The sequence below is a fragment of the Strigops habroptila genome, chromosome 1, assembly GCF_004027225.2.
Source record: "Strigops habroptila isolate Jane chromosome 1, bStrHab1.2.pri, whole genome shotgun sequence".
NCBI classification, from domain to species: domain Eukaryota; kingdom Metazoa; phylum Chordata; class Aves; order Psittaciformes; family Psittacidae; genus Strigops; species Strigops habroptila.
The window spans coordinates 37,784,278-37,811,039 of record NC_044277.2 but is presented as its reverse complement, the minus strand read 5'-3'; the positions used below and the strand labels follow the sequence as shown (position 1 = coordinate 37,811,039).

Sequence of the window (26,762 nt, the reverse complement as noted above, 5' to 3'; positions counted from 1 at the left end):
GCCCAAGGTATTTGTGAAGCTCGGGGGAGCTTTTTCCTGCCTGAAGAGTGCGGAATGGCAGATCCCCTCCCTCATGGCACCTCTGGGATCCCGCCAGTGATCCCAGCAGCCTACAGCACTGCCTTTACCAAATGCACAGAAGATAGGGTTTTCAAAAGAAACCCATTGCTGAAATAAGAGATTCTTATTTTCCGTGAATGTTGTTCACTCTGCACACTGATTTCAGATGCTTCTGATCTAAAACATCCATTCTAGGAGTCTAGCTTTTACCTTCAGAACAACATTGTCAAAATAGGAAGACTAAGGACAGCCTTCCACTTGACTGCCAATGTGTACACATTTGAGGTGAGGAATGAAGCAGGTATGAGTGAGAGTAGAACTGGAGCCTGAGAAATTGTTTGCTTTTTGTTTCTTTTGGAATAGAACGGCACAGTAGTCACTGGAAGGAAAAAACTGAATGTCAAACAAGTACGTTGTTATTTCAAGAAATATAAGAGGATTTTCTTTTGTTTCAGAATGGAATTTCAATTTAAAACCTTCAAAGTGCGTAAAAGATATGGGAATCACTTCAAAGACACTGTTTCTAAATTAATAATCACCAAGGGCTGACACTTAAATAAGTGAAAATATTTTCACTGGACTTAAAATGATGTCTTTGAGAACTGTGGTGCAAAACTACTACATTTCCATGCCTTTGTAAGAGAAGAAATGTACACCGAATTTCCTCTCCCTGTTCCTTTAATAAGTAGCATAAATGCTATTATTCCTTGGCCAGTTGTAATTACATCATGCCTTTCTTGGCAAATGAAAAAGCCCTTTGGAATGCTTACGAACTCTGACGAAGGTGAGAGACCAGAAATGGAAAATGTATCATTGAAGTTTCAGATTTATTTAAGAACTTACTTATATATAACTTTCTAACTAACTCGAAGGTTACCTCTGCTGGAATTAGAAGGTGACTTACATAAGCAATTATTACACAGCCCTCCAGATACAAAACTGAAGACTTTCTAACTTCCATTTTTAGCAGTTCTGGGTGTTGGAGCTGTAGCCAATGTAACTTTAAATTCAAACAGAGGTAAAGCTCAAAGGCACTCATAAACTCATTACGAAATACAACAAACTAATAATATCACCGTGAAAGAAAATTCATTTGATCTAAGCACGAACTCTAAACCTCTTCCTCCAAACCCATTTAAATAAAACAGTTTCCCATTTCTCATGAGGAGGACGAGAATCTGGTGTTTGTGGACTAAAACTGAAAATCTTCTTTATAGGGTGCAGCCCTTGAAACACCGTCAACAGCAATTAGATTATGGGACTAACTTCCCAGCTTGCATTACACCTTCTCCCAAGGAAGGTCTAAATCTCCTTGTTGCAGCCTTTTCTGGGCGTCTGTGGCAAGACTTGCTATATTATCAGACTGGCATCTCTGAAGAAGTAATGTCACACCACCTCACATTCATTCTGTGTGAAGAAACACACTTGCCTCTGAGTTCAGAAAAGCACAAGCCTACTATTGGTTTTTAGCTGTGCCAATGGGTTAGTCCTTTTCTTCCTTTCCTCATCTCCTCTGTATAGTTCCTCAACTCTCAAACAGCAGGCTTGGCCAGGAATGGAGAACAACATAACACAGAGATAGTGAAGTGCTTGTGCCTCCTGACAACCCTCATTCTGCCCTCAGAGGAATGGAGACTGGATATCTGCTTATAGCCAGAGTCACAGAGAGATGTTCGGTTATGTATATCACCCCTTCTTTAACTAACACACTTCCAATAGCCCGTTTAAACAAGAATTACTTGTTTAATTCACAATGGAATTTCAGTACACATACATAGAAGACATTACTGAGAAGTACGTTTCTAATAGAATACCAGCAGTCATACATTGTTTTATTTTATGAAATCATTAAAAGTGAAAGAAAATGGAAAGGAACTCATTCTCTTCAGACAAATGATAGTGTAACATAGGAAACTTACCTGCACAAACAAAGCAATAATAGCTACGCCGTGCTTCTTCCCTACTGCCTCATCAATGCTGCTGTACAGTGTGGAGTTCCAGTGCATTAGATGAAGCTAAAACAAAGCAGTGCAAACAGATTGATAGAGAAATATGTTTTGCAATTAAAAAACCACCAGCGGTTAACAACAATTAACAAAGCCTCAGCATGTGTGTGTGTATGTTTGAGTATACATACGTGTACACCTATGGCTGTGCATGTATATATAAGTAGATTCCTATTACAAACATCAGGAATCCCAAGAAAAAAAAGGTCAGATTCAGAGAAAGTGACGTATAGCCAGTTACCAAATATCTACAACAAAAGTGTAACTATGCTAATGATGGTAATGGTGATTTACCAACTCCCTCACTTTGAATTCTGAAATAATGTCAGCTGATGAAACCCACCAATTTTACTTCTCAGCCAGCCAGCACTCTTCCAAGGCAGGAGTATGATTATGGACATAGGCTGTCCAAACACACATTTGACTGGTCAACTGTACTATCTTAATGCCACTTGTTCCACATTATCCCCTCCCAAGACGAGTCACTCAAATGTCAGTAGTAAGAGTAGGAGAAGTGATTTCAGGAAAGGTTAAACGTACAGAAAGTCAAGCAGGGAAAAATGGCTGGAGGACCACCTTAGGGACAGCAGTGAAAGAGATGCTAGAGTAAAATACAAGCCCTCAACTGCCTTCTCCCACAGGGTAGCAGGGCCTGTAGGAGTTAATGCATGAATGCAAGTCAGGCAGCAGACACAGGATAGTAAACACAAAGTCTCTTCTGGTGAGTTGTCACAGCATGATTTGGGAAGTGGTGTTTAAGAAAAGTGCTGGAAGACAGAACAGTTGGAAAGAGAAGAAGAGAGGCAGGTGGGAAGGAGGGAGGGAGGGAGGGAGGAAGGAGGGAAGGAAGGAAGGAAGGAAGGAAGGAAGGAAGGAAGGAAGGAAGGAAGGAAGGAAGGAAGGAAGGAAGGAAGGAAGGAAGGAAGGAAGGAAGGAAGGAAGGAAGGAAGGAAGGAAGGAAGGAAGGAAGGAAGGAAGGAGGAAGGAAGGAAGGAAGGAAGGAAGGAAGGAAGGAAGGAAGGAAGGAAGGAAGGAAGGAAGGAAGGGCAGTATCTACTGTACTGAGAGGTAATATGCATTTCAAACACGAGTTTTTCCAGCACTAATGCTAAAATGCAATCTCTGTGGCTGGGTCTGATAACATTGCAAAGCCTCAACATCCTAAGCACAGCTGCTTTGAAGTTTATCTGCCAACAACTTTTGCACATTTCAGATAGATAAAATAGCTAAAAAATACAAACTCTTAGATTTAATTCCTGTTGTAAAATCATGATCAATGCTTTGCTCAGCCATGTGTCTAAGAAGTTAAAATGTCACCGTTATCTAACATTGTTTCCACCTTCACCAAAATTAGCTTTTAAAACAGATAGTCTGTCTTCCTACTTTGTGTTTCATTTCTGCACAGTAACAGCCTCTGTGAAATGCTTATTGACCCTCAGACAACAGGAGTTAAGTCAGGCATTTCAGCATTTTAGAAGACCAGTTCCTCAAGCAAACACTCTCCCTTTATTTAATCTCTGATGAGAATTCTGGGCGCTCCTCTTGATGATTGTCATTTCAAAAGTCAATACAAAATTTTAAATTAACATACTGTAAATCAAATCCAATTCCAAATTATCACACAAATAATTCTATTCCTGCCGATCAAAGGCATCTGCTGTGCTAAAAACATGAAACATTTTTCTGAAAAATATAATAATCCCTTTGCACATGAGAACACTAATACAAATGCACTTCCCCACAGCTACAAAACTTCTAGACATACAAATTCTCCCTGTTACAACTAAGCTATCTATTGCCCATGGATTTACTTGGTGCCATGTACTTTATCAGCTATAAAGAGCTTTGGTACACATTTGATTTGCCTTTGGCTTTTAAAGGAACAAAACCGCAGGATCAAATAACGAGGTTTCAGTCTCCCAGGCTCACGTCAGAAGCACAGAACTACCACCACCCGAGCAGACAGAGCCGGAGCACTGCATTTTCCCAGAGACGAGCCTGGCCTTTCCATTAGCTATCCACTAGAGGGGGCGCGGGGAGCCCCACAGTTCTCACCTAAATCCTGACGTTAAGGAGCAAACGCGAAAGAAAAGCGCTGGGGTGACTCGCAGTCGGGATGGCAATGCCCTTGGTGCAGCGAGAACAGCGCAGCATGGCACTGCGACGCGGTTGGTTGGACATGTCAAAGCAAGCTTGTCCTTTGGTGGCTGGAACAATAGCGCTGAGGGCGATCGCCAAATGTAAAGACACCATGACTTTGACTGTGTCAACAGGCGGGTCTTGGCTAAAGCTACTGTGGCTTTCAGTGTGTTACACTCCTTTGGAGGTGAAGTCTAATCTGATGTTTGTCAGCATTCTGACAACAATGGGTTTTTTTCTGAAGATTTTAAAGGAAAATGCAGAGCCCCAGCAAGAGGAAAATGAGCAAGCGCTTCAGGCCATACCAGCAATGACTCCAGTTTATCCACAGACTGCTGTCCTGTCTTAGGCAGCAGGCTTATCAGGACAAAGATTTTCCTATGATAAGGCTATAGAGCACCTAGAAAAATGACATCAAAACTTCTGTGTAGTACTGTAAAACGTTAAGAGGTCTAGAATTAGTCTGTGCAGCAGCATAAACAGCCTGACAGGAAGACATACTGCAAAATACACTTAGCTACCGCTTAAAGCGGGGGGCCACAGTGCAAAAAACCCTGTAGCTGGAACTGCTTTCCAAGGAACACACCTACTATGCATTTTAAGAGTATCTTTAGGTCTCTGCATCCCCTCCAGGCCTCCTTCCTTTCTACCAGCTCAATAGAGGTCAGGGTGGTCTACTGAAAAAAAAAAACAACATAACACAAACACAGAGAGGGATGTACTTATGACTACTGTAGACACTAGACTAAGTGTCTACAGGGAAGACACTTCCCTGTAGTCTAAGTTCAGGTTTAGTAGACTAGACTAGGTTCAGGTTTAGTAACCAACTAAGTTCAAAACCACGTTGTTTGTGGACTCTACTCTCTAGAGTTCAAATTTTGTAATGTTTGTAGACTTTTTGCCATCTTTTTTTTTAACTGTTATCTGATGTTTTCATCTGATGTCATTTTACAAACAAAACCAGAGCCAACAAAAGGCAGAACAGCTCCAGAGAACCACACAAATACACAGGATAAACCACGACTTGCAACATGGTTGCAAGTCTAAGACTAAGTTCAGGTTTAGTAACCAACATTACTAAAGGTACTGAAACAGGCAGTCAGCACTTTCCGGTCCAATGGTTTCTGTAACTTTGAGGTTTTGCTCAAGGATGCTTAAAATATATAGTAGGCTCCTTGGAACAAGAATTATCATTTTGTACTGGGTTGCTAAAGCCCAAGGTAGAACGGGCTTGTCATCTGTGTTTAAGATCTCGCTGTGCTACTTCCTTAGATGTGGCAATAATTAAAGTGGATTGGTGATCTATTTTTTACACAGCAGGTTGTAAACTTGCTGTCATAAGCACTGTGGTCCCAAACAGTATCAGCAGCTTCATAAATGCATTAGGCAAGTTATGGACAAGTCCAAAACTAGACACTAGAGAGAACAGCTGAGGTGCTGCCTCTAGCACTCCTAGTCCTATGATGGTAGATGACTAGGGACTACGACAAAAAGTGGTCACACTCATGCCCTCTCCCTGTACATCATCTCTGACACTGCTAAAGATAGCATACTGGATGACCCACTGGCCTGATCCAGCAGCAAATTTATTACATTCCCATGTTCTGAAGGAAGGTGATATTTGGAATAGCTATTCACAGAAAAGGTTCTGTCATTAGGGATTTACAAACTGAAATTAGACAGGCAACCTAATGGAAAATAATAATTAATACCATAATATTTCCTAACAACATGCCAACAGGCTCCACATCTTTTGCTCTCTGATAAGCCCATACATGCACGCTGAAATAAATAAATGGTTGTCAACATGCACTTAAATAAATGGAAGTCAAATCAAATTAATTCTTCTACAGAGCAGGAAAAATGTAGCTCAGATGGGGGCTGGGTAAGCACACAAAAAAGTGATTCAGAAGGAGAAATATTAACAAGTGGAAAGGCCTGAGTGTAGCAAAGCGTTGCAAGTCGTGGTTTATCCTGTGTGTTTGTGTGGTTCTCTGGAGCTGTTCTGCCTTTTGTTGGCTCTGGTTTTGTTTGTAAAATGACATCAGATGAAAACATCAGATAACAGTTAAAAAAAAAGATGGCAAAAAGTCTACAAACATTACAAAATTTGAACTCTAGAGAGTAGAGTCCACAAACAACGTGGCCTATAACTCTTGTTAATATTTTATGGGAATCAGATGTGCACAGAGGACAGACTCAAGTGCTCTTACAAATCTTGAAACTGTCAATGCAATATAATGCCCACACACACTGACAACTTCATACCCATGCATCTGTACCTTACAAGTAGCAATAGCAAGAGAGGCTTATTAGATTAATGCTCCGTATTTTGGGTAACCTTCAGTTTCACGTTGATTTGAGACAGCTACATAAAAAGTGCATACTCACAAGGGGCGCCAGTCTCTGATATGAACATAACCATGTGGGGTTTTTAAATAATCAGCTGCAGTGTGTTGGCAGCTTACCATTGTGTGGCTTTCATTCAGAGCACAAACAAGCTGCACGTCAGCAGAGCAGGAGAGACTCTGCTCAACTTGTTAGCTAATGTTTTGATACTCATTAGTTATGATGGTTCTATACAACCAAAATGAGTCAGCTATGCTGTCACTGATTATCGGTATCTGGCTCAGCATGCCAGACTGTATATTTTTACAATAAATAATCAGAAAACTGTGAGAAACGCCTTTGAGCATTCAAAAAATCCATTTTTCTCTTAGACAAATTTGGAGCCTTTTAACATACCAGCTGTAAATCCAAGAATTGTAGCAGAGACTTCCTTAAAATCAGGAAAGCTGTAAACTCATGAAGACAAACAATAATAAAGCGCTGATAAAGTAGATTTGTTCTGTGAAGGGAGCTGGAGGGACTCTTCTTCACAGGAAAGATTAAGAAATTATTCCAGGTAGCAGATCAAGCCCCACAGAAAGATTATCCTGCATTGAACCTGAGAATCTTCCCAATTTTCATCCAGTTCCCACTCAACCAAAAGGCTACTGATCCCAGTCCTAATGTCCTTGCTTAGGAAAAGCTGACACTGTCATGAACAAGGGGCCTGTCTCAAAGCAACACTCAAAACTGAGTAAAGACCTGAGATTCTGGCTTTAAAATCAATAAACAAAAGAAAACCCTACACTTGAATCCATTCCTTTCTCTACTACACAAATCTCTGCGTCAATACAAAAAAGAAAAGGCCTGGGATGCTAGATTTTTACACAGAATCAGCCCCTGGGATGACAGATTTTGGCAGGAATCAGAGTTACTGTATATGACCTAGCACATTTCTCTGTTCTGAAAGCCAGTTGCTCTCTAATAAAAACCAAGTTGCAAAAACACGTACATTATTCCCCTGTCTGGGGCACTGCCTGCTCTGTGGAAATATGCAGGGTCCTAAGCTCACTGAGAGCAAAAATGGTCCTTTAAGCTCTGTTGCTGATCTTACTTTATTCCCAGCCCACACATAAAAACATACAATGACAGGATAATTTATGTTGGCAGTGGCCTCTAAAGTTCAACTGCCTCCTTCCCCCATTCACAGCAGCACCAACTTCAAAGTTAGCTACTAATTCAAAGTCATCATGAGATCATGCTTTGATCAAAGCAACATGAGATCAGGTTGCTTAGGGCCTTCTCTGACTAAGTTTGCGTATCTCCAGCAATGGAGATCCTACAACTTCTCTGGGTAACCTGCTCTATGCCTAACCTCCCCCGTAGTAAAGGATCTTTTTCTCCTTGTACCTAATCAGAATCTCTCTTATCGAAACCTGTGTCCCTCGCCTTTTGCCCTTTCACACTCCCAGGAATCTCTGTTCAGGAGCCCAGGCATGAATTGCCCATGACCACCAGAGTGACACCTCTTGACTGACTCCTGAATGACCCTTCTTTCTCAGACCCCCTCAGTCACCCACCTATGTGAATGACCATGTTTCACCTCTAAGCTTACTTTCACCCTAGCTTACCTGACTCTTTCAATGTCAGAAATGTTGCTACTAGCTCTGTCCCTTACTGCAACATGCTAGTGTGCATCTGTCACCCAAGTGCCAGAGCAAACATGAGACAAGCTCATCGCCTATAGGAAAATATACTCTGAAATATATCACAGCTCATCTTTTGTTATGACATATCTGATTAATGGTAAGAGGAGAAGGAGGACTCTGCTCCAATGTTTCTGCACTCATATAATCTCAATGTCACAAATTTGCCATAAATCTGCACACTCTGGAATGACTTCCTACCATAAAAAGGAGTCCACATACTATTACTGCTTTCTTTATGAATGCTTGCTGCTAAACTACTGAAACCCTAATTTGTTACTGGGATCCCTATAAAACACTGTTCAATGTATAGGGTTTCCACGGGCTGTGCCAGGCAGTTGGGAAGAAAGCACCAATGGAGTCAAGGGGAAACATATCAACAAAACCTCACCAGACCCAGGCCCCACAGGGGACTTCTGTGGGATAAAACCACCCAGAGTTGAGGCAGAAGGAGGCCACATGGAACACCTGCCCAGCCTGGGTGTAGGTCCTGCCTCAACCTCATTGGCAACCATAAGGCCATATTGCAAAAGGTTGTGACATAGGGGTCCTTTTGTTCAGTTGGCTCCTGTTTATGCTCTACACACAATAGAAAATGGTAATTTAAAAAAAATTCCTCTTCAGACCTGTACATTAACCTATTAGAACATCAGATTGTGATACTATCACCACCAGGCTTGCTTGAATCTATGCTGCTGTTGCAACCACCCATTGTACTTTTTCCACTCTCTATACTCTTACTCTTTACTAAGGAGCTAATTATTACAAAAGCTGCTTTCTTCAACACATTCTGCATCACATGTAAATTAATCTTCTGGAAAGCTTTGTTCCTTTGACCAAACTAGGTTATGCAGCTACTTCTTGTTAGCTGTGCAACTAGCAATCACAAGCTCCAGAAAAGTCTGCTTAGTCTCGTAATGTCACAGAACAAAAAGGGATCTAAGGATGGGACATACATTAGTGCTCTTATATATTCCCAAGTCTTATTTCAATTCCAATAGGCTATATTTCAGAAGATGAATAGGTAAATATTGCATCACCACTTCTTAACCAGAGCTGCATCTAAAACATGTTAGTCTGGAAATTTTGAGCATATTTCTTTTTGCCATATTTCTGTCACTGCTGAGAAGAGAGTGGAGCTGAAATTCTGTTTTGATTCCACATAAACACCATCTCAGGGATGAATCTATATCCCTAAGGTAAACCAAAGCAGCTTTAGAGCTGCTCTGCTAAAGATTGTAGATCTAAGAACTGTTGTCCTGAACTTGCCCAAGTTTGTTAGAGATCACTATATTCCAGTTTCATTCACAATATGCCGTAAAAGCTGAGGAGGGAACAGTACAAATGGGAAACTCTGGCTACCTAACTAGGGCCAGCATAAAGTCTTTTTCCTGGATTGAGAGGGATGAAATGAAGCTGAGGATTTCAGCTAGTAATAGTGGAAGGCAACACAACCCACTTGTACAATAACGATGCGTAATTTCAACAAATATTTCATAAACAACATCACAGGAGGACAAAATGTGGAAAAATTGTGTCTTGCTATTATACATGCACACAAGAATTTATGACTTGATACTTGACTTGGCACTGAATTGTTTCAGGAAGCAATTGACTAAGCTGTTGGCAGTGACCATAACATACAGTAATTAAGTTCCAAATCCTCACAAGGGGACTGAACCAAGGATATGACCAGGGCACACAGCTTCAAGAAAAGTGATTAAGAAAAAAGAAAGTTAGTTATTAACAGCCTGAAGGAGAGGTTTAGGAAATTAAAGTTAATGGAAATGATACAGAGGATGTTTGAAAATATCTCAGGAGAAGCAGGAGTATGTGTACATACCCCATGCCACAAAAAAAAAACCAAAACCCCATAAACCCTTAACAAAGCCTGCATGGTTAAACACTAAAGTTCAGTCAAGGTAAATATGCTTCCTTTGAAAATGCAAAAGCAAATAAAAGCAAATTACTAGATCATGAACTCTGGGCAAAATCAAGAAGAAGATTAGGAAGTATGCAAGGGAGTTAGGTTCTTAATCAGTGTACTTGGTTTATGCCTGTAGACTTGAATTTTTCAAGGTTTCTGTTGTGGACAGGTGCCAAAATGTTGCTGAATTTCAGCAGAAATTAAATCTTCAAAATTTCATACATAGATCCTTGCCATAAAAAAAAAAAATACGAAAAGGGAACTCTTTGCCTATCTTTAAAAGCAATGCTAACTTCAGCACTGAGACAAGCTGAAAGCAGCACCAAGAAACACCGTTGACAGCACTGTTAGCGTTAAAAACCTGCTAATTAATATAATGTGGGAGAAGGGAAAGCCCAGCTTCTGCTGAACTTCTGCGTGTTACCATTTATTGAAAGTGTTGAAGATCTAGCAGGTCTAGTCTGTGGGTTAACCATCAGGCTCTAAGTTTGTACAGAACACGATGACATTCCCTGAACAAAGAAGTCTGTAATCTAAAATCAGAGAAATTAGGTACAAACAAATCAAGTTGGAGCAGAGTCCAAGGTATCTTGGAGACACTGTTTAAACAATTTTGCAGTCACAGTGTGAAGTATTACGTGTCTCAGCTCAAAAACTAAACTCACACCTAAAACATGCAGAACAGATACTTGACTGGGACATCAGAGTAGTCCAGAACGCTTGCTGACTGGTGTTCTCTCCACGAACATCTTTGAAAGAGGGCAAAACTGTAACATGACAGTAAATAAAATTATTTTAATTGGATCATAAATGGAAGGTTTGCAGAGACACCTTCCAAAATCTATTCTCTTTCCAAAATGCCAACCAAGCAACAGCAAAAGTAGCCTAGGCAATTGTGTGGCATACCTTCAGGTGTGCCACTGAAAAGGCAAGGAACAGTGTGACTACTGAACTATTTGCAGCATCTCAGGCAATACTCTGGCAGTTGCTGCGGCAAATCGCTGTTTAAAGAATTATCTATGTTGGTAACCCATACTGAAAAAGAATACTACAAACATTGGAACACCTAATAGTAAGCAGGAATCCGTGTTCCCTTTGAACAGTCTAATCACATGCAGTAGCCTCATTTCATATAAGACAAAGAACTACCGGCCCATTGAAGAAATGAAATTGACAGCAGGAAGTACTGACATATATGGAAAGATTCAGAAGACTACAGTTACAAACAGAAGCTAAGAAGTGATGGGAACCATAACAAATCCACCCGAGTACTCGTGTTTCTGTTCTGACAAAAGAAGCCAAAAGGTTTTTAAACAAAATAAAACAAAAAAATTAAACATAATTAAAAAAGGAAAAACAGGTGAAATCCTGTGTCTCTGTTCTAACCAGAGACAGACTAACTCTTCAGGGAGACGCTTCACTTCCACTGTATACAAGGTTAGGAAACAAGAAGGGAATACATGGAGGATGACACAAAGCTGACCACCACAGCAGTTCTCAGCACTCGCAGGGAGGCATAAACTATCTTCATGGTTAACACAACTATGCCAATGTCTTTACCTATCTTAAGTTTCTATGAAGGACACTAGTCTCCAGAAAGCTTTGCAAACCCCATGTAGACCCTTTTTGTTCAGGCCTTGAATAGAAGATCAAAATACCTCCTCATTTGCCCATGGAAGTTGCTGACATGCAACATCAGCTTGCCTGCTTCTTAGCAAAACCATTGGCAATACATTGAAGGGTGCAGGGGAATCTGAGGATGCTGTAATTCATAATTTGTGTGTATTTATTTTTTTCTTCCCGTCTGAAAGCACAGGCACTGCTTATTTCTACTGGCAGGCACAGGAGATGAAAACAGGAATTAATCAAAAATTAACGTTTTTCCACATGTAACAGAAGTATGCAAGCTAAGAAAAGGAATGAAAAAGACAAAATACCCTTGTTTCTATCCCTTTTGCCATCAACCTAATCAATAAGAAAATAAAAAGCTACACAGTTATTACTGTCAGATTCATAGGTCAGACTCTTCACTGTACCAAGTTTCCGCTCAGTGCATGAAGCAAGGAGCACCACAGAGCGGGTTATTGTTCCCTGATACCACGTCTGGCCCCAGCAAACATGTAGGCTGAGGTGCCCTGGGTCTGCCTTTACCTGTGCTAACAGGAACAAATACACATTCAAGTTTTTCTTTTTCCTTCCCTTGAACTATGAAGGCCAGGAAGGAAAAAGCAAGGACTTCAGCGCAGGACTCTCCAGCCTGCTTTTACTCTGGATTCTTGCCAGCCTGAGCAGGTTGTGGGTATGTGTTTGCATGTGCTTTTATAGCTCCTTTATAGCTCCACAGTTAGAAAGCATGAAGCTCGGAAAAAGGACTGGCCCTTGATGAATAGCTGGTGATATTACAGACTAGCAATGCCATCAAGAAGACAGAAAACACAAAGTGTTATGGGTTAAGCATTTAATTCTGGAAGTGTTATTTATATGACTAAGCATTTAATATAAGCATGTCCAATTCCACAGTGTTGGCGGCAATCTGTTGTCTTGGATTTAAACCCAGACTGTTTGTATGTAGAAGGATTTAAATCACTGATCTAATTTTCAACAATAGATTCTCTAATGAAGGTAGAATAAAAAGCACTCCTTCCCTGCTAATTTACTAAGTTTTATTAGCAACTGTTTTGAATCCCTCTCTGTTTCAAAGCTAAGGGCCTCTAAAGAGATGAGAATCTGCAGCTGTGTTTTATCTTCTTAAGCCATAATCTTGACTGTTCTCCAGTGAGCAGCTGCTCTTCCATACTACACTCCTCTAGGAAACTCAGTCAGGCTTTTTCCCGTAATGTTGGCTAAGCTTCCACTGAAATAATAAACTTCATTATGCACCTCCAACAGTTTTCTTTTGAATTGCTAGTCTGCACATTGCATAATGGTGTTATACTTTTCTCCTCTCCCATAGTTCCATAAACTCCCTAAATTTTGTTAAACTTTAACTCTTCCCCAGTCCAGTTCATTATGTGGTTAATGCTGGCACAGCAAAAAGGGAGGAATGACCGGTGAGACTCTCTCATTGCCAACATGTAGTCTACAGACTAGGGCATCAGATAGCCTTGGGGGTTAAATTGCTACACTGGGATTTACAGACTAAGTTAGGTATTTCAGTCTGAAAGTCTTAGAATTCAAGCACCTAGGAATCATGAGTCAGTTCTCTGTTAGTTCTGAAAAAGGCATCATGTGTGACCATGGCCAAACAATTTAATCCCTTTGAACTTGTTTTCTACCAGTTTGTTTGCAATAGCAGAACTTGTCTCCCTTGTATTGATGTTTTAAAGATTAAATTATTTGTTCCTGTGAAGCACTCAGGCATGACAGAAAATGCTTATACAAGCCTTCAAAGGTTTTCAGCTCTTAGATGATCTACAAGTTTCATCCTTTACCTCTTAAGAGTCATGAGTGCACCATTAGCACAAATAACATAAAATTTTGGGTTTAGCATTAGAAAGCTATTATAACGCAAGAGTCTTCACTCATGCACCGGGGCCAACCTAAGGACTGGTCTTGACTCAAGCACTCAGTGTGGAAAATGACAGAACAAGGTATCTCCTTTCTCAGCTTCTTCCACAAGTAACAGGTCTTAGAAAAGCAGTCAGGCCTAGTGGTTAGGGTAAAGTGCCAAGGAAAAGCAAACAGGAAAACCAAGGCACCAGGGAAGTGAAGTAAGATGCAAGCAGAGTGCCAGCAGCGATCATGGCAGAAATTAGAAAATCATGTACAACTGAAGCAAATCGCGGCAAGAGACAAGACCATCCATCTTGGTGTGCTCAAACCCGGGTTTCAATTCTCTTCAGAAGTGCCATCTCTTAAGTGATTACACGAGCTCTTCTCTCACAGCAGAGAGAAAATGTACGCAGCCATGTTAGAGTTTGGAATGGGGTTTGCAATAAGGGATGTCACGATAGCAGCCTCTATATATTAAAGTACAAGCACCGTCACCAAGACACTTGTATGAGAAAGTAAAGGAGAGGGCAAAGCTGTAATTTTGCTCAAGGACTTGAAAAGATTCACATATTTTTAAAAAGTATCAGAGGCTACATTGTTTCCACCACAGATAGGGATTGCTAGAACCTATTTTGCTCAATGGCACTTGCCTGCCTCACCACCAAACCTGTTACTACAGGCTGGGACTGAACATTGCATCTTAGCCCAGAATGACTGCAAGTTAATTTGGTACAAAATGTATATTACAGGTGAAGCACAAAAACTGTCTGCAACTTCTGGCAGAACTAAACTAATGAGCTGAGGTAAGATAGAACAGAGAGGCCAGAGAAGGGCCTCCCTCTTGAGTCTCTCCTCATTTTCTTTTCATTCTCATTTCCTTCACCCAGCTTCTCTCCACCTGTGACATTAGAAGAATTCTGCTCAGTCATCTGTAGTTTGGACCATTTATTTCTTAAAAGAATACTGGAATTCTCTATCCTGGTAGAAGTTACAAATTACAGACTACTGCAACCGCCACCTCCTAAGAGTTTTATGTGCACATGAGCCATGGAGCTTCTGCACACACGACTCAGTGTAAATAAGATAACTCACAAAAGGGAGACAAAAGGATAAAGAAGCTTCAGTACAGACTGCTAATGCCACTCTTCTCTGACCCGGTGTCCGGCAGCTTCTACATCTTTCACAAGCCAACAACTAAATTGCAGATACTGCACAGAAGGGAAATCTCATTTGGTACTTCTGAAGATGGGTACAGTTCTTCCACAGGGCTTAACTGAGCATTTCTCAGGTGCTAGCCATGCTAAAAGCATGTCTGTGCTAGCACATCAGCCCATTTTTGCACCTGCTGTCACAGATCCACAATACAAAGCACATAGATGTATTCCCTGAAAAATTCAAACTGTATGTGACTGAGCAAAACAAGGGCCAATCCAAGCTCATACTTACAAATTACCTTGAAACAAGGTATACTTCAGAGACTGCATGTGCCTCTTTAGGTCAAATTAACCCTCAACCACAACAAAAACATAATACTGAAAGAGCTTAGCAACTAGCAATGTCAAGAGTCATACGCTACTCCTGTGCTTTGACAATGATGGTCATTTTGGTCTTATTTTGTTGCTGGTTCTCTGCTTCTCTGTATACTGGGAGGGGACAGAGACCTAGCTTTGGACCACTACAAAAAAACCAAACAGAAGTCACATCCATTTGGGGACCAGAGTGTACAGTACGTAGAAAAATGAAGAAAAATTCTTAAAGACCTGCATATATGGGGCTAGGATCCCACATAATATAATTCACTGACATCCCTGGGATTGGTGCTTGGACCAATTTTGCCCATAGAGTGCTGAGTAAAACTAAGTATTATTGTTATGATCGTAAATGGCATCTACATAATGTGTAAAAAATTCTTGCATAAATCATTGCAGATTTGGAAAATAAAACTGAAAACATCTGCTTAGACTTTGGCCTGATTTTCCTGTGTCTTTCCACAATTATGTCCTCAAAAATTAGATAATGTCCAATGGGCATATCTACTTTAAACTATTATTAATCTGTTATTCATAACTTGTCAAGGATATAGCTATTACATGAATGACATTTCCTTATAAGACACGCTGTTTCAATCACAGCTCACAGTATTGATCTGCAATGACCCCAAAATATAGAGAATTGTCCAAGCCTTTCAGTAACAAGTTAACTTTCCACTAGAAAACTTGGATAATTTCTGAGCAGAATTCCAGAGCTCAGCACAAAGCTACATAAACCCTTCTGGAATCTGTTCTTTTTGCCTCCTGCTAAATTCATGACAGCCTAAGCAAGATTCTCCATTCACAGGTCTGGTGCTGCTGAAGTGAGTGTAATGAATTTGGTTTTTTTTTCATAAGCAGGTAATCAATGCAATCAGGTAAGGCAACGAGATTTACCCCTGGGTTTAAAACCTTTTCTTTTAGGGTTTATAACTGGTATCATAGTTCCATTAAAGGTAATGGCAGAAATCCACAGATATCAGAACTAAGCTCACATATTAGAAATTACTATCACTACAGGTTAAATCCTGCTTGCCATTCACACCTACCAGTCCCACTGTAGTTTTTAAGTCTCTTCATAAAGACAGACAGACACGCTCGCATGCACACTATCTCCCAGGCCTTCTATTACAATTACAAATACTCTGTTTTATGTTTTTAACCCAAATAATTTGCTAACAAACTAATAAGGAACTGATTAAAATGGACTGCAAGATTAAATAATGTTGGCAAAGAATATTAGAAGTTGGCAAAGAACACATTTCCATGTTGAAAGCATGACACCTCCTCTCAAGAAATACCAGAAAAGGGATGCACAGTCTGCAGATATCTGATTTCAGAGTCAAGCACAGAAAAAACTCCAAACCAAATACTGTAAAGACTTGGGTAGATAAGCGTAATGTTAACAGTCTAACCTGAAGCCCTAAAGCTGTAACTCTGTTAGATGAGATCCTTAGGCAGGCACCATTTCATGTGAAGAAAGGAAAACTTAATGGTTTAAATCAGACTGAGGGTAGGATATGTTTGTTGCATTCTATTTAACTTCATTGCAGCAGGTATTTCAGTAACTCTGAAAGAGTCTACAGAATGAGTTAGTCTGCTCTTCATTACACAACAGAAAGGAACATCTCTTTTTACCGTACAGAACTGATTCTAGTCCCTCAGGCAACTAGATTTTCTTCTGTTCTACTCAAAAACTGTAGGACAGACAATAATACAGTTTTTAATCTTCCTGCACATCTTGGAAACTGGAATGATTTTCTGCCAATCCTCTTCTACTGAGAGCTTTCACATGGTTCACAGCTAATATAATTCTACATTTTAAACAAGATGGATTACAGAGAATTATCCTCCTGGTTATATTGCAAGCAGTGAAAGGAACCTTTTTATTTTCTCAGATACAGTTTTATCTCAGAGCGGTGGCCTGGAAATTCCCTTATGGTCAGATTGTTCCCTTATGGTCAGATTGTGCCTTTGGTCACACCACCATTTGAGTAACAAAGAGGAAGAGACACCTTTAAGGCATAATTTTCCCTCCTTCCCTTTACTTCAGAAGCAGTGAAAACCTTTTTGGTTTGGTTTGGGTTTTTTTCCATAAAACAGCATTGATGCCATCATATGGTTCACTTTCTCCTGATGTCTTTTCTGTCCTTTTGACTGTAAATTAATTTGGCCTGGTACTATAGTATGCTGTGTTTATAAAGAGATTGGGTACAGTGGGACTCCATTTTTAGCTGCCCCTGTTTTAACTTCACAAACAACAAAAATAAATGGCAGTAATTTGCTATTCCTATCCCTTTCTATCTCCCTGTTATACATCAAAGGTAAGGGAGAGAGTCAGTGTTTCATTAGATCTTTATTTGCTCTTCCTTCTTCTCCAATCCATACTCCTGGCATGAAGGAGCGGTGTTCATGGCCAGGTTGGACAGAGCCTTGGGCGACATGGTTTAGTGCGAGGTGTCCCTGCCCATGGCAGGGGGATTGGAACTAGATGATCTTAATGTCCTTGCCAACCCTAACAATTCTATGATTCTATAATAAAGATGTCAAATACTTCCTCTCTTTTTTACATCTAAATCACGTCCAGGTAAGTCACATTGTATAAGTGTGGATTTTACTGCTCTGTGGAAATGTGTACTGTAAAGCACAATCTAATCTTTGGTACCTTGTTCCATTTGCTGGCAAGAAACAGTCTCTCAGTGTTAAGACCCCTACTAAATCTTTAGCACAAGCGGTGCCGAAAGGCAAAGTAACACTGTTTATGCGCAGTAGAAGTACTTGGTAAGGAAGGTGTGGGGAGAAAGTTGCACAAATGTCTCCTTCCCGTTTCTGGCCAAAAGGCAAGAATGGCCTTCATGCTCTTGTTTTAATGGAACAGAGAGAGAGGAGTATTGTATCAATATGTACAGCCCTCTGCCTTCCTTGGTTTAAAAAGAGATGTTACAGTATTTACCTTTGGTAACTATTTATTGTTTTGTCCTGCTGTCCTGAGTGTCTGCAAACACAGATGTTTTGGTGAAAATGATAACACAGGCTTATTACTGTCAACATTCTGTTTTCTTCAGTCAAGGAAGGTGGAAAACATATCTTTGCTGAACTTCATATAATAATAAAAGTAACAATAAACTCAACCTCCAAGCCACACGAACAACATTTTTTGACAGTGTGACTTATTTCAAGAAGCTGTTCCAGAAATTACATAAATTTAGGAGTCTAACACGTTTCACCATGAACCTATATATCCTAACCACATGCAAACGCCCCAGCTGTCTAGTAAGAAATAATAAATTATTGCACTAAAAGACACAGGACATTACCTAACTAATACAGGATATTGCCTAATTTCTCTAAAAGTAGTTATAGTGTCAAAGATGAAGAGACTAAGGAAGTAAGTAAAGAGTGCTCTTCCAAACTTTTTGAAAAATAATGCTTTTTTTCAGTCGTCTTTTACAAAAATTTGATAATCTGAAGCTGTTCCACAACTACTTAGTCCAATGTAATAAAATAAAGCTTTACAGTCTTCAGTCCTGAAAAACCACACTGCTGCTCCAGTCAAATAGTCTTAGATAGTCACCTCAGATAGATCTCTTCAAACTCAAAGTTGGTTTCTGTAGAACTGCTCAGCTTTTATAATAGCATAATGGAATATATAATCTGGGCCTAGTTTGTTGTGTTGTTACTGCACCCACTTACACCAAGCATTTATGTTTTCAAGATACTGCTTATCCCTTTGACTTATCTTCCTCCCACAAAGAGAGGAGAATTTAAAAACCTTATCATTCGCTTTGAAAATCATTTCTAGTTTCTTAGGAAAACAACCTACTAGATTTACTCCACTGGCAGAAGATCCACACTTACGCACTTGGTGCTCAAGATATTTCTAGGCATACATCTGTGCACAAACAACTGCCAGCTTATTTTGTATTTAGTACTGGACAAAAGCATAAACTACACCAGACTGCTTGTATATAGCCAAAATAGGCACTCATCACTGATTGTGTTCAATAACTAACAAACGCAGTGAAAATCAAGCCCGATATGTGTTCAGAATATGGTGAATTCCAACAAATGTGTAAATCAATGCTAACGTTAGAAGTTAAGAAAGTCAGATTTCCTGGTTCCTTGCTCAAAATTATTGCTCTTCACCAAAAAATAAAAAAACCCTAGATGGGGCAATCTCTAGAATGGAAACAGAAAATCTTCCATTCTGGAGTCTCAGACTTCATAAACATTTACAGCACTCACAAGCACCTGTTTTATTATTGCTCAAGTATAATATTTGATTTGGACAATTTAATATAGCAGCTCTTTGTGCACATAGCAGAAGGAACTGCAGCTCATCTGTCAAATAAACTGCCCTGCACTTCCTTGCAGCACAGGGCAGAAGGTGATCAACTGGCTCAGCCAGTATACCTGTCTGCAACTGACGTTGGATATGACAAGCAATGCTATCATTTTCTGCCAGAAGAATTAATATGCATAAGGATCGGCTTGCAAAATTAAACATTCACACTGTATTCAAAGGATATTATGTGTCCGGGGTTTTTTCTGCTATAGAATTTTTGCCTCGGTAATTATTTTTGGGAGATCGGTCTAGCTGAAAGCTGCTTTGATACAAGAGATGGGATAACACCACCTTGCTCACCGCCACGTGATGTTCTTCAACTGTGCCAGAATTCTGTTTGTGTAGCTGCCGTGCTGCTTTTGTGGTAGGTGAAAAATGAAATCCCTTCATGACTGTTTAAGTTTGTTGTTTTGCACCTCTCGGTCAAGCATATTTTTCTCTGGACTGATTTGGAGTAGAGAGTTCTACTGTGAGGTTTCCACAGATTATCAATAGACTCTTCCCACGCTCCACCAAGGCTGTGGAGTGATCCTTAATAAACAAGGAGACAGGAGTCCCTGACAGACTCCGAAGTACAGATCTCAACATAGTTTACGTCAGTATTTCTTGATCACCACATGCTGGATCAGCCTTAAGGAAAAGCACTATGCAGAGCTGTTTCATAATGAACAATATACTTCCTCCCTCAGGGGAACACTGCAGTATCCTGAAGGTCTTAATGTCCATAAAAATCATGTTGTATACAATATGTCAGGTAACCAAGATGAAGAGATGATTCTTCTGCTTTCTCTTTTGTTGATGAGTCCTCCCCATTCAAGTAATTCTCCTGCATTACCATGATGTGCTGAAATCAACATGCAAAGTGGATCCACATGCAGATGTGGCATTCAGGGACATGGTTTCGTGGTGGACTTGGCAGTGCTAGGTTAACGGTTAGACTTGATAATCTTAAAGGTGTTTTCCAACCTAAATGATTCTATGATTCCATGATCTGCCTCAATTCAACCTGCAAAGCCTCTCTGAGTGATTTTATATATGGGGGGTTTGATGGACCAGCGCAAAACAGCAAACAGCAGAGACCAGGCTCTGACCCACAACTCTTCAAGAAAGTACCTGAACAACCCTAAGAATTAAATTGATGGTGTAAGTCCACAAGCTTTTTACACTTAGCTCTGCAGTAGCTGCTCTAATGCTTTTTATATCCTCTTCCATAAAGCAGCTTTATTCCAGTCTGGCACCCGTGAACATGATGCTACAGTAATAAATTTCTAGCACTGAACAACACAGAGAAAAAGTAAATGGAGTTTCAGGCTCCTGGGGGACTATGATAGATAAATAAGGCAAAGACAATTCACAGAACTCTGAAAAAATCTTGAGTTTCTTTAAAACCAATAGTGCACAACAAATGAAATAAAAGATGCAAAACTGAAGTCACCGAACATCAGGGCTGGTGTCAGATAAAACCAGTCTTGCAGCCCAGGGTCTAAGCGATACTCCAAGGCACTCCATGACAAGTAATATGACAAACGGCTGCTGGAGGGCAGGAGAAATAGGTCCCTACTGGGTTGCCCAAGAGCCCAAACTGACACCCCATGAACAGATGAATTTTTTCAGACTGCATTATCACTTGGCTTGTGTTCCTAATTTTGTAATTCATTGAGATGTTATGGAATATACCCAAGAATATCCCATAATCTTCAAATTTCAGGTATGTAATGCTATTTCATGAACAAATTACTCTACACTTACTCCAAATTTGCCTAAGTTGTTATTATTCTCCATGGAAATATTTCCAGTGGCTAGTTCTCCCCATCTGTAGCTATTAGTCAAGGTGACACAGGAAGTGTTGAAATGGCAGATCTTGTTAAAACACCAATATTATTAAGACAGAAGTTAATAATTCTGCAAGTTAACTTTATGACCAATTAATCATACAATCTGATGAGTGCTGGAGGCATTCTATTCCAGATGCTTGTCCTAATTTACCTGCACTAAAGCACACCTCAGCAAGATAGCTTTGTTGTGGAAATATAAAGCAATAAAATGGGGAGCTAAAAGAAACTCTCTTATGAACTATCAGGAATTCAAGCTATGAAATAAAAATCTTTTGCATTTAGCTGGTGTTATGCAATGCAGTGTCACTCTTACCTCCATGGGAAATGCCTTAAAATTAACTGTGTGTTCAGAACCACGCTGATTTTCTCTCCCCCAGTGAAATCGAACATCGTGTAGTTCAAACTCATGTCCTCGAGGTAATGGTCCCCCTATTAACACTGGGAAAGAAGACAAATGGTAAGGAACTTGGCTTTCAAAGCAGAGAAGCCACTGAATATATTCTCCAACTACAATGGGGAAATTGCTGCAAGCTTCTTTATTATCAGAGGTACTAGAAAGGGGAAGAGTAAAGTTGACAGACTTGACATCTTCACTTTTGAAGTACTGTGCCAGTACAGAACCTGAATTCAGGCAGTTGCAACCAACAGTGTAATTGCTGTCATGCTGCACTCTTTGTTTTATGAAGTAGAACAGCTGGTCATAACACAAAATACAAAACATTGTACCTTTATCAGTCAGAAGAGTGAATATGTTTATTGCTCTTATCAAGACAGTACCTGTGTTCTCTAAACAGATGGCAGGGGTTCTAAACTGAATGGATAACTACCTCCAACTTGTCCAAATGCTTAATCTCCATCACCTGTATTTGCTATCAGTCACAGAAACTGGCAGAAAACTTTTGATTGCCAATATTTTAGTAGGTAAAGGTGCTCAATCATATACCAGCTGTCAGGCTTCTGAGACACAGAATGCCTCCCTATCCAAATACAATCAAACTTACACACAGTAGCAACAACATACCTCATTTACTTAAAAACAGCTTCTAGGCAGCCATGGTTTGGGTTTTTGGGGGTTTTTTTACTTCAGTTTTTTAAACATCTGGTATTTCTTAAAAAACATCTGCGCACAATTGCTACACATACACATAAAAAAAATTGTATAGTAGCTTGATACTTTTGCATTAATAGAGACTTCCACCATGAGTAGTAAAAGCAAGCAATTGTGGCTTGTGAGGCCCAATCTACTCTGGAATTAATCAATGGAACCTTTTGCCCTGGCATTTCTGAATCTGCTTCAGACCAAATATTATTCCACAAGCTGTAGGAAACTTCCCACTGAAATCACTGAATATTGGCTTCTAGTCAGGGGTGGATTTTACTTAAAGGCATTCACAGTCTTCCCCAGAATCCATTAAATTATAGCTTCCATTTCATAGACTTTGAATGAATCTTTTACAATCTCTGATAATTGATACAGATTAGTTAATCGCATAACCTACAGCTTTAGGGAATTAAAGTTCCATAATATAAAGTACTTTTGACACACAAACTAAACAGCTTTAGTTTAGAGCATAAGGCACAGTATACTACTAAAACATAATACAGCAATCAAAGCATACTGCAGCTGTACAAACACAAAAACAAATGTACAAAACTATTAAAAAAGAAAACTGATCAGTTATGCTTTTCATAAGCAATTACATTCGAGAAACAAGTAAAATATTCCAATTAGTCCTCTTTTAATAATTTTTCATAACTAATCTAACAGCTACAAATGTAGTTATAGATCCAGATTAAACTTGCTATGTCTGTATTCTCTTGGTACCTATATCCTATAGGGGAAATCTACAGATCTGCTGAACATTGAGGGAAATAACAAACTGAAGTATTTAGGGAAATCTGAACAAATAAAAATAAACATGATATTCATTAGTGTTATTTCTTACAACAATGGAGCATTTTCTCTGTTGTAAAATACTGCTCTTAGAGACAGTGTAACTAGAATAACTGTTCTATATATGATGCAGTTCTGGATCTCCAGGAGCTTAAAGAGTTTATTTCTGAGGCTTGAGTTATAACACTGATCCCACAATAAATGTATTCCAATGCATGAAGCATGTTTATCTTTCCTTTGCCTTTCCTCAAATCTTGATCCTTGTCAGTGCATGAGACATGTTTAAGTTCACTTCACCTTTCAGCAATTTTTGATCCTTATTAGAAAATGATTCTGAAACCATCATCCACTGTGCAATCCACTGCTGGCTTAGGAGAAGTTTCTCTGTTAGTAGGATATTCTCTAAAGTATTTTTCAGTACACAATTCCATCACACAGTTGGTCATGCTTCTTCCGCCTAATGCGTAACACATGTACCATGATCAAACTGGAGGCAGCCTGCAAAAATGTTTGCAATTAAATAATGAGAAGGATTTGGGAATTCCAGATGTCCTGAATTAAAGGATAAAATCAATCACCAGTAATGACAAATTGATTTTTAATATGTATCTTAATCAGTTTACTTTTCTCCACTAAGAAGTTTTTTGTTGACTGTTAGCATTACAATAGATGAGGATCTCTTGCACATTAATTGGACAGAGTTTCAAAAGCATTTAGTGCTCAACAGTTCCCATTAAAATAATCTGGCTAAATGGATTTGTCATCAGAGATCCCCTGTGAGGAAAAGAAGCTGCAGGAGTTTCCGCAATCCCTGAAAATTGGCCAGAATACTAGGTCAAACACAGCTTATTAACTCTTTTCTCTTCTTGGTAGGGATAACAAATGTTGTCTTCCCCTCCCAGAAATGGAAAAATCTCCATTATTTACAAATGGAGAATGAGACATTATGGAACGTGGAATCTAAGGAAAAGCTGAAAATATAACAAGATTTCCTAAATCGTAATTCCATACCTCAGCCATAAACTTTTATTCTATCTCACATTTTCTTGTATTTGAGGACTCATCAGTCTGGCATCACACTGCATTCAAGCTTAAAAAGAAGTATTTCCTTCTTCTAAGTCTCCAATGGTTTTGCACATGCATTTTGGTGTGTTGGTCCCACTAAGTTACAACCTGCCCTTAGGAAAGGTAGGGTTCAAGGAGCTGCATTGTGGCATGCAAGCGATCGTGGTGTTTGCAGTCATTCTCACTTCCTCCACAGGAGAATTCAAGAACCTTCCTGATCATGCAGAGAGAACCCTACTTCCCGGGAAAAGAGCTCTGCTTCTGATGAAGGCAGTAACACTAACTGGAAGAACTAAATTTCTGGTTTATTGCAAATCTGCAAAATTCTGTGCAAATAAATGTTCTGTGTTACAATAATATACGGGATTTATCATAGAAAGGAAAATGTAAAATAAAGCATCACCATCATTAAAATAACAAGCCCTTCCTTTTTAAAAAATTCATTGTAACACTGAACTGACTCCCTCACTCTCAGCACAGCTGCAGCTCCAAGAACTACTGGGATCTCCGAAGGAACCAAAAAGTTCAAATGTCTCATGGTTTGACAATGTTCAGCTGTTTAAATGCCCCCAGAAGGCTGTTACTAGTTAAGACTGGTTAGAATAACTTGGATGCTCTTCCAAACACATGGTAACAACTACCACAGTGCTGGAAAGCACAATGGACTTTTTTTCTCCCTACTTTCTTGACAGCTGTCTCCTTCACACAGAATAGTTTACCCAGATGAAAGGTTTGAATGAAACACTGCAATATGACTTAAGCTGGAATTGTTTCTTTTATTATTTGCTTCTGATTCTTATTCAATGAATGGCACCAAAAAAAAACCCTTTAAGAAATGAGGACTCCTTTGCTACCTGCTCTTCAGCAATATTGTAAGCATGTCTAACTGGAGTATCTAGTTTAAGCTACCCAGTTCTGTAGTTAGCATTCAGAACCCACTCACATCAATGGAAAAAGTTCTCTTAACTTTTAACTTGGTCTTCGGACCAAGGCCATGCTGTAAAATAGTTTGGCATCACACTCTCTTAGCCATAATCTGGACTGCTTCTGAATGCAGACAGCTGTTGATGCCAGTGCATTAGATGACACTACCACAAGAGGAAACTCTGGGCATGCTCTGAAGCAGTCTGACTGACCATCCTCCAGAGTTTGCCGCTGAAACTTGCATCTCCCATTGCAAAGCTTGCTCCTTTTCCTACTGAAGTCAACGGCAACACTCTCACCAGTGCGGCCCACGCCAAACATGCTGCTGGGAGCAGTTGCTGTTCCCATACTCCAGGACACATGCACAGCCAGTCTCAAGGCAACACATGCTTTAGGGGGAAAGCAAAGGCCATGTTTCGCCATACCTGATTTTGACTTCAGGGCAATCTGAATCGAATGCCCATCGTTGATCACTTCGCAGTCACGACACACTACATAGTTTGGTGACAAACGCACTTCCAGGAGCGAGGGGTCATATTTAGCTTCTCTCGAGTTCAGGTTAATAGGCGACTGGTACTCCCCGTTAGCATCGGGAAAAATCAGCCCCCACTCCACGCCTGGGGCACAAGGGAAAGCTGTTACGGGGACATCCGGCGGCTTCCCGGGACGCACAGACCCTCCAGCCCTCACCGCCCGCCCCGCTGCTGCCCACCGCCGCGGGAGCCGCGGCTGCTCCTCCGCCGCCCCGCGCTGCCTTCCCGCCGGCAGCTACGGACCCGCCGCCCGCTGCGGGACGGCGCTTCCCCGCTCGGGGCGGCCGGGGGCCGCTTTCCCTCCGCTCCGCTACCCAAGCCCTGTCACGGCCACCTCCTCCTCCCCTCCACCGGCCGCGGCGAAAGTTTGTCCCCAGCGGCGCCGCCGCCCGCTCCTCACCTTCCTCGTAGCCCCACTCTGGAGTCTCCTCCCGGCGCGGGAAGGGCTCGTCGCCCTCGATCAGGCTCCTGTCAGCCATGGGCGGGCGCCCTGCGAGCAGCCCTGTGCGTGTGTGTGTGTGTGTGTGTGTGTGTGTGCGTGTGTGTGTGTGTGTGTGTGAGGGGCGAGGCGGGCTGCCGCCGCTCCGCGCCGTGCCTCGGCCCTCCCCCCGCCGGCGGGTGTCGTCGTGCGGCGGGTCAGGGGCGCCGGGCGGGCCCGGGAGCCGGTCGCTGTCCCAGCGGCGCGGTGGGGCGAGGTGAGGCGGGCGAGGGGTAAACGAAGGTGGCGGCTGGGGAAGAGGGCACCGGGCGGCCGCGGGAGCCGCAGCCCAGGCTGGTGTCCCCCGCGGGCTGCTGCTCCCCTGTGCTCCCGGCGTCTTCCTCGCCTCCCCTTGCAGGCTGCTCCCCTCGCCCTGTGAGTGCCGCAGCTCCCGCTGCCTCTGGAGCGGGGCACAGGCCGTCTGGACACCCGCGGGGAGCAACTTCAACAAGGGGAAGGACAAAGCTCTGCCCTTGGGGAGGAACAGCCCCGGCACTGGAA

General features: G+C 41.0%; 1 protein-coding gene across 4 annotated transcripts in view; it reads right to left on the bottom strand.

Moving 5' to 3' along the window:
- Positions 1-26,439, bottom strand: part of CA8 (carbonic anhydrase 8) — a 104,808-nt gene extending 78,369 nt beyond the window's left edge. For 3 of the 4 annotated variants that reach the window (XM_030504707.1, XM_030504725.1, XM_030504716.1), the window contains exons 1-4: positions 26,184-26,439; positions 25,676-25,867; positions 21,681-21,805; positions 1,980-2,075 (exon numbers count right to left, since the gene is read on the bottom strand). In XM_030504707.1, coding sequence (XP_030360567.1) covers positions 1,980-2,075; positions 21,681-21,805; positions 25,676-25,867; positions 26,184-26,262 — 492 coding nt within the window. In that variant the 5' untranslated portion in view covers positions 26,263-26,439. The remainder of the gene's footprint in view (positions 1-1,979; positions 2,076-21,680; positions 21,806-25,675; positions 25,868-26,183) is intronic. The other variant, XM_030504698.1, reaches the window with a different exon arrangement.
- Between the last annotated feature and the right edge of the window lie 323 nt (positions 26,440-26,762).